This window comes from Taeniopygia guttata, chromosome 2 (genome assembly GCF_048771995.1).
Source record: "Taeniopygia guttata chromosome 2, bTaeGut7.mat, whole genome shotgun sequence".
NCBI classification, from domain to species: Eukaryota; Metazoa; Chordata; class Aves; order Passeriformes; family Estrildidae; genus Taeniopygia; species Taeniopygia guttata.
The window spans coordinates 138,422,525-138,431,135 of NC_133026.1; the positions used below are offsets into that span (position 1 = coordinate 138,422,525).

Consider the following 8,611-nt stretch of genomic DNA (forward strand, 5'->3'; position numbering starts at 1 on the left):
AAAACATGGTAAGACAAAAGAGCAAAAGGAGAAAGAGAAGGATATGATGCTTATGACAACTGTACTCTAAAAATGGCATTGTTTGTCATACATGAAGAATGGAAGATAATTTTGTGGAGCTACGTGTTGTGAAGCAGTCACTTTCACAGACAGCTGGCTTTAAAAAGAGGGATAGCACTATGAATGCTTGAATTTTTGTAATGCTTGATATATATCTTGACGCCTATGGACAGTTATACCAGAAACCCTCTAAGAGTTGACCCAGTTTTATTTGTAACTCTGTTTCCAGTCTTTTAGATACAGCTTTTTCCAGCACTTTTCCAGTGCTGAAAAACCTTTAAGTATATTCTTAATACTGGGATTCTGCTGCTGGGCTCTGTTCCTGAACTTACACCTCTCAACAGTGTTCTCCAACTGTGTTTCCCTGCAGAGCGAAGAACAGAGGTTAATTTCTTTACATCTTAGGAGGGATTACTCTTTGCAACAGCTACAACCAAGGTGGCAACCTAAATATTAACTCACTTAAGTACAGTTCTTTTAAAAAAGCAAACACAGAGAAACTAAAATATTTATTTGTACTTACTAATTTTGTATCATGAATGAATGCTATTCATTGCCAGCTGAGCCAGCATGAAACACCTCCACTGATCATTATTTTACTCTGTGAGAAGTAACAAAGGATGCTTTCATATGATAAGAAACTTTAAAAATTTGCAAGAGAAGTACAAACAAAAAGATTCACAGTTAGGAAAAAAAAACAGCATCCAAGAACTGGTGGTTCAACAGATCGGAAATTATGCATGGAGGAACTGAAATATCTAGGAAAAGATATTTGGTCCTATTGTACTAAAATGTAGCATAATCTCATTTTCATAACTGGTATTGCATAAACAAATAGAGTGTTCATAAGCAAGTACAGCTTTAATACATCCTTTAAACACATGTAAAAGAGGGGTGTTTTTTTCCAAATTAAGTATGCTGGCAAATACTTTTTTTGTGGTGAAATGTTTTTATAGACACCAGAAGATATTTAAGATATTTAAGATATTTAAGATATTTAAGAGTGGTTGAAGTAATCTCACTAAAAGGTAAGGAAACTATCAGTGACAGTGAATGATTACCAGCACTGAAAACCTCTGCAGATTCACAAGCAGCGAGATGGGCAAAAACAAGTTTGCATGTGCCCTCTGGCTTGCAGGTTTGATTCTGGGAAAATGACAGAAACAGCCTTGCTTCTTTTCAGCAAATCTTCATGCCTGGCCAAGAGCACTGGTTATTCTGTTCACAAGCAAAGTGCTGTAAAAAGTGGCTGCACTGACTGCCTAAGTCAGACATGAATAAGGGAGAAAAAAATGAGACAAGGAGGGCAAGATGACCTGTTAGGCAGTGGATGACTTAAATAACCTCAAACTCATACCCAAGCTGCTAATAATGTTTGAACAATCCAATTTTCCCCTTGGCTGGTCATGCTGTTTGTGCCTGAGAAAATGAAGGCCAGAGATTACATGTTTCTGCACCAGTGCAATCTGCTTTCCCCAGAATGCCAGGTGTTTTCAGAAATCCTGCTGTTGCCAGATAGCATCAAGAAAACAATGGTCACATTCGTCCAACCCAAAACTTCTGTCTTGCCATTTCTGGTGATGTGTTTTGCTTTGGTACAGAGCTACAATAGCTTTGAATTCATGAGTATTACATGTGCCATGGCTTAAACTTAAAAGACATCTAGTTTTCACTAGTGTGTCAACACATTTTGTTTACTTTTCAAATATTTTCTCTTTAACAAGCCATAACAGAATCCAGTGCATATTATCTGTCTCAGACAACTAAGGATAAAGCATATCTGTATAGGATATCTGTATAGACCCAAGAAGGCGTGCCTTAGGCAGAAGGCAATTCCTGCTGAGTAAAACCCGTTAACAGATTTAGTCTCCCTTACACTTGGCCTTAAATCTGTCCTGCACATGCTAAAATAACAGCGCAGAGCACTGGAGTTACTTCTACAAAGCATTCCTGAGGCCAGGCCTGTTGGCTCTGTGTCCCCTGCGGTTGCATACACCATGTAGGAGCTGAATAGTCTGTGACCACTCCAACGCACTGAGTAGCTCAGAGCAGGGAGGACTCCCTATGCAACATCTGTCTCTCATCAGCTGATACACCTGCACCTCTCCAGTAAAGAACAGTGCCCGTGACTTGAAAGTGAAGAGTTCAGTGCCCACCAAGCTCAAAACGCTTCAAGGCCGGGGCCAGGAGCAGTATAGCCCTGAGAGGCGTTTGGTTTTGGGGTGGCTGGTCCCCAGCGCCGAGCGCTGCCCAGCCACGCTGGCGGTGCCAGAGAGCTGCGAGGCAGCACCGTGCCCGCCTCGGCGTGCGGCCCGGGATGGACGCTGCGGGCACACGGCACGGGAAGGGGCCGTAGGGACCGGCTGGGGGCGGCAGGCCCCTCGAGGGCACTGGGTGGCACTGGGCCAGCCCCACCCCGGGCAGGGGCCGGCTCTGTCCCCGGGGCTGCGGTGCCCGCTCCGTGCGCCGCCGCCGGCAGAGGGGTCGCGCCGGCGCCGGGCAGGGCAGGGCAGCGGCTCGGCGCCGCCGGGGCAGGTGGCGGAGGGAGCGGGGGGAGCCGAGGGCCCGGCCGGGCTCCAGCTCTCCGCCTCCGGCCCCGGTGCCCGCCGTGCGGGGGTGGTGGCGGAGGGGGGTCCCCGACCGCCTCTATAAAAGCGGCTGCAATGGCTCTGCCGGCAGAGCCGAGCGAGCGGCGGGCAGGCGGGGGCCGGGACCATGGCGACGGGCGGCGGGCAGGATCTGCCCTCCCTGCTGCTGCTGCTGCTGCTGCTGCTGCTCCGGCCGTGCGAGGCGAGTGCGGGGCGCCCGGCGGGGAGCCGGCGGCCGGCCCGGCCCCGTGACGCGGCCCCCGGGGCCGCTGTGTCCCCGCAGGTGAGCGGCCGGGAGCCGGCGTGTCCCCGCTCCTGCGGCGGGCGCTGCCCGGCCGAGCCGCCGCGCTGCGCCCCGGGCGTGCCCGCCGTGCTGGACGGCTGCTCCTGCTGCCTGGTGTGCGCCCGGCAGCGCGGCGAGCGCTGCTCCGCGATGCTGCCCTGCGACGAGAGCAGCGGCCTCTACTGCGACCGCGGCCCCGAGGACGGCGCGGCCGCCGGCATCTGCATGGGTAGGTGGCGGGCGGGACGTCCCCGCCTGCGGCTCTCGGGGGCGGCGGGACACCCTGCCCGGGCCGGGCCCGCCGCGGCTGTCGCTGCCCCGCGGCTCTCCCGCCCGCCCTCCGGCGAAGGGGCCGATCCTCAGCACCATCGGCGCTCCCCCGGTGCTGCGGGAGGTGCCAGCGCGGACACCGAGGGGCTGGGGGGGCCGGGGACTGTCCGAGTGCCCTCTGCCTCTGCGAAATGCCTCCCCTTTTCCCACTAGTGCTGGAGGGAGACAACTGCGTGTTTGATGGGATGATTTATCGCAATGGGGAGACGTTCCAGCCCAGCTGCAAGTACCAGTGCACCTGCCGCGACGGCCAGATCGGCTGCCTGCCCCGCTGCAATCTGGACCTGCTGCTCCCCGGCCCCGACTGCCCCTTCCCCAGAAAAGTCGAAGTCCCTGGAGAGTGCTGTGAGAAGTGGGTCTGCGACCCTGACGATGAAGTGATTTTGGGAGGTTTTGCTATGGCTGGTGAGGAAAATAAAATTACTTATTATAGTCATTGTGAGCAGGAGGTGATATCATCGTGGAAATATCCACAGGATTGCCAGGTCTAAGGCATATTGCTTGTACGGTCAGGTGTTTTTCTGACATAGAGTGACTAGTATACCAGTGGTTATGAATAAAGGCAGAGCTCATCAGGTAAAAGAAAGATTCAGAGGATGAATATGCATAGTAGTTTTAAAAGTTAATTAATGTAGTTCCCAATTTTTAAATTTCTGTTTATCTGGTACGCATTGCTTTTGTGACCAGAAGAAAACAAGGACAAGGTCCTAATCCGCCAAACATTCCCACACCAAGGAAAAAAGAAAAAAAAAGATGCAGTCTTGCTAGTTGCTCTGCAAGAATATTTTACAACATATATAGTATTATAACAGTTTAGTCTACAAGATATTTTCTCCCCACTGAATTCTGCAGCTCTTACAAGTGATCAGCATGGTAGCTAAAATGCCAGTGAATTCCAGCCTGTCTGTGAGAGAGTGCTCATGTTTATTGATGGCATTAAAAACATTACAGAGTACTTGTAGAGGCAGTGGTTATAAACACAGTGAATGGATTTGTAAGGAAACTCAACCCATTCCAAAGTGCAGAACTCAGGCTTTTAAAAAAAACTAGATAATATTTTCCCCTTTTTCAGTTTTTTCCCGTTTTCAGTTTTTGTGAATTATGACTCCATCCCTGTTAGATTATACTCTTAGTTCAACATGAATTTTCATAACTTTCTTCCAAGAGTGGAGGGCACTGCATTCTCTTCCAATCACTGCTCTTTGTGATCTTGGGCAGTTAGTTATGCCAAAACTCAGCTAATCCATTTTAAGAACAAGTGAGAAAGGATTGAGGAAGAAAAACTGGAGTAGCTTTTCAGTGTGCTATGAAGTGTTACTTGTAAAGCACATAAGGTGTAAACAAAAAGTTTGACACTTTTCTATTACCTTTCCTTTCCTTTGATTTGTCTGATGGAGACAGGCTAAGCCATAAGATGGCTACAGATGAATTGTCTGCATTCTTTCGGGAATGGCCACGCCTCTCTGGAGGGCACTTTTTTTGGATCTTTGCCATTCAAAAGGCAGGAAGGCTGTTGTAGAGGAGCTTAACAGCAAGAGCTGGGACTGACGGCTCAGCTGTATTGTCTCCTCCTGTTGGGTCCTGTGCTAATCAGTGAACAAAACTGTGCCTCAGCAATGTTTGCCCAGTGCAGCTTTACACTGCCAGGAGGCCAGGACGGTGGTCAGACCTGGCCATGGCTTTGAGTACCTGTGATAGCTCTTGGAAATGGCTTCTCTTGAGCCTCCCCACCATCACCCTGGCTGTAGGCTGTCAATAATTGACAAGATGGCATGACTTTATGACTCTCAGGTGTAAAAGGACTTTTGTTCCATTATGTTTATTGGTTTAGATAAAAAATTCAGCCTCTCTCAAGTAATACCTAATTAAATATTTTTATGACATAGCTTTAGAACCGACTTGTGTCATATTTCCATTAGAAAGAGTGAAGAATAAAAATCTGTTAGGGTTCTAAACTGATTTAAAAGTCAGCAGTAATTCTTCCAGCTGTGGACTTGAGTGAACAGAATCTAAATGCTTTGCTGATTACACTGATATGCATCTTTCTGCTTTGGGGCTTTTTTTTTAGACATAGGAAGTTGCTGTTCAGGATTCCTAAAAAGACAGCTTTTCAAATTTCTAAATCCTGTCAAAAGCATTGATTTTGAGCCTTGTTTTGTCTCACATGTTCCTTCCCAGACATGATGGAGCTCAATTAGATTTTAAGATTTCATGTGGGTTTTTCTTGTAATAAAGTTCTGTGGGGTTTTGTCTCCAGCCTACAGGCAAGAGGCCACACTTGGGACTGTGACTGATTCAAGTGCCAATTGTATTGAGCAGACAACAGAATGGAGTGCTTGTTCCACCAGCTGTGGAATGGGCTTTTCCACCCGTGTTACCAACAGGAATCAACAGTGTGAAATGGTGAAACAGACACGGCTTTGCATGATAAGACCTTGTGAAAATGAAGAGTCATCGGATAAGGTATGCTGCAGAGAGTGAGGCAAGGCAGCTCTTCAGCTCTAATTCCAAGGTTGCAATATTACGGTCTGCAGCGGTCCAGATGCAGCTGTACATAAATGTACCTTTTAGCACAAGTGCAGCAAGATGAGTGGTTTTGGTAAAGCATTAGACTTGCTGTGTTTGCTCAGTAGCTTTGTGCTGCACCTCCAGCGGCTCAAGGGAGGTGATTCCGCCCCTCTGCTGCACTCTGGTGACACCCCCCCGGAGCACTGTGTCCAGCTCTGGGGCCCTCAGGAAAGACATGGACTTACTGGAGTTAATCCAGAGGAGGGCCACCAAGGACTGGAGCACCTCCCCTATGAGGTAAAGCTGGGAGAGTTGGAGTTGTTTAATTTGGAGGAGAGGAGGCTTTGGGGAAACCCTACACCCCCTTGCAGTACTTAAATGGGGCCTACAAGAAAGATGGGGACAGACTTCTAGTAGGGCCTGTTATGGTAGGACAAGGGCTAATTGTTTTAAACTAGAAGAGGTAGATTCAGACTAGATACAAGGAAGAAATTTCGCGCCATGTGGGTGGTGAGACACTGGAACAGGTTGCTCAGGGAAGTAGTCAGTGCTGCATTCCCAAAAATGTTCAAGGTCAGACTGGACAGTGCTCTCAACAGCCTGATCTAGGGGAAGATGCCCTTGCTCATTGCAGGGGAGTTGGATGGGATAACCTTTAAAGGTCCTTTTCAACCCAAACTGGTCTATGATTCTATGATAATTTAAGTCATCCCAAACGGATCACATGTACTGCATGTGCAGCTTGACAGTTCACACAGTCTAACTTCTCCACAAATGCAGCTGTACTACCTGTACCAATCAGAGTTGATGCAGTGCTACAGAATGGATATATCAGATTTCCAGCCTATTGAGCATCTGGAATAGCAGGGAAATGTGTGAAATGTCTGCTTGATTAAATTAAATGCTATCTTAATCCTTATGATATTTTTCTTTTCCCAAAGCAGACCCAATACTGACATTTCTGGTGTAAAAAAAAATTGTATCTAAGAGGGAAGACTTTTAATACTTCTACACATTATGCAAGTGTTTCTGTCAGGGAGAATAACATTTAGCTAGGTAAGAGGCCCATCAATTTATGTAATGTTCTGAGTGTTGGAAAGCATTTCTAAGGCCTTTGCTGACCAGTCTCTACAGTTTTATATACTGTATTTTGTAAAGGAGATGAAACATGTGGGAGGAGTTGCAGAGATTAACAAAAATAATCAGAGGTCTAGAAAACATGTGCATCTAGGGAAACCAGATAGAACTGAACTTCTCCTGAATGTAAGGGAAGAGAGATATGTTCTCAAATCTGTATTCAGATATTGCAGCCTGTTTTGAGTCCATGGAGGATATAACAAGAAATTGAGAGTTTAGACTGCATAAAATTAAGACATGAGTGAAAATGTACTAGGCAGTAATAATAGTGAACTCTTGGGGTTGTCTGGGGCAGATGTGGAGTCTCTGTCATTGAAGACTTCCAAGGACAAGTTAGTAAATCATTTATTAAAAACATGTCTAGAGCTGGTTGTGCCTCGAGTCCCAGGAATGGGTGATGACTTTTGCAGTTCATTTTACCCCCTTTTCTCCCCCTGAACCTAATCCTGTAACTTGCTCATTTGACTTGTTGATTCTCTGATGGAACTACACTAGCCTGAGAAGTTTTTCAGTAGAGTATAATTTCTTAATGAATGTAGACTGGGATTTTCTCAGATGAAAAGAGTGGATTTTAATTATTTGTCTTTCATTACTGGCCCACTAACATGCTGGTGTTGAAGAGCAGATCTTGCAGGTGTCACCTGTAGGTAACTACTGAAGCAGTTTCAGGGTCTTCTTGCTGTTGAATGAATAAAGACAACTAATTTAAATCCGATAGATAGACCTGTATCTTTGCATGTCAGTTGTTAAATGCTGTCTGTCCTACGCAATGATATATCTGTTGTCTCTTCTTCTTTCTCTTTAGAAAGGGAAGAAATGTATCCGGACGAAGAAGTCCGTGAGAGCGGTTCGCTACGAGCACAAGAACTGCACGAGCGTGCAGACGTACAGACCCCGCTACTGCGGCCTCTGCAGCGACGGCCGCTGCTGCACCCCACACAGCACCAAAACCATCCAGGTCGAGTTCCGCTGCCCCCAGGGCAAAGCCCTAAAAAAGCCAATGATGCTGATCAACACCTGTGTCTGTCACAACAACTGTCCTCAGGGTAACGTTGTTTTCTTCCAGCCGTTAGATCCCACGTCTAGTGAAGCAAAATTATGAAAAGCATGAATTAGATAGCACAGTTTGTACAAAACTTGACCCACAACTCGGTGAATGTAACAATTACGTATATGGAACCTTTAAAATGTTTTTCAGAATGGTCTTTCAAACTAGGTGCTTTTTTTCCCCCATACTTTATTAAATACCTCATTTTCCATTTGCCCCCTCCAAATGTCTTTTATTCACTTGAAGGAAATATTGTACCTTGGACAGAGCCTTCTTTTTTTCTTGATGGTGCCATAAAAATTACAAAGACAACAGCAAGATTTCCCCTTGAGTTACGGCGATCATGCAGCAAGTTTCAGTGGGTGTAAGAGTTGGCTTCTTGAGAGTAAATGTATTCCTTGAGGAATATATGATACTGCATCACATAAGCTTTCAGGCTCTTAACTTCTCTTTCCTTACCACATATAAACACTCCAGTAGTGTTCGTTTTTCTTTTTAATGAAACTCTGTTTTTTGATGACAGTAAAATCTTACTGATGGAAGTGTTACATTCTTGTGGCTTATAAAATGCCTTCTGTCAATATCTCTGACTCTGAGGATTAAGATTGCACATAGCCCTGGAAATGACATAGGGTAAGATCTCTTATCCTGAAGCAC

The 8,611-nt window shown here is 46.4% G+C and overlaps 1 protein-coding gene across 1 annotated transcript; it reads left to right on the forward strand.

The window, feature by feature from the left end:
* Positions 1-2,651: 2,651 nt before the first annotated feature.
* On the forward strand, positions 2,652-8,341 carry CCN3 (cellular communication network factor 3). The gene is made up of 4 exons (XM_030266599.4): positions 2,652-3,160; positions 3,415-3,666; positions 5,519-5,724; positions 7,712-8,341. The coding sequence occupies exons 1-4, from the start codon at positions 2,776-2,778 to the stop codon at positions 8,006-8,008; spliced, it is 1,140 nt and encodes a 379-aa protein (XP_030122459.4). The 5' UTR covers positions 2,652-2,775; the 3' UTR covers positions 8,009-8,341.
* Positions 8,342-8,611: the final 270 nt, after the last annotated feature.

Coding starts and splice junctions, on each gene's coding strand:
- CCN3 (XM_030266599.4), top strand. CDS start 2,776: ATGGCGACGGGCGGCGGGCAGGATCTGCCCTCCCTGCTGCTGCTGCTG. Junction 3,667..5,518: donor GGGAGGTTTTGCTATGGCTG/GTGAGGAAAATA, acceptor TTTTGTCTCCAG/CCTACAGGCAAGAGGCCACA. Junction 5,725..7,711: donor ATGAAGAGTCATCGGATAAG/GTATGCTGCAGA, acceptor CTTTCTCTTTAG/AAAGGGAAGAAATGTATCCG.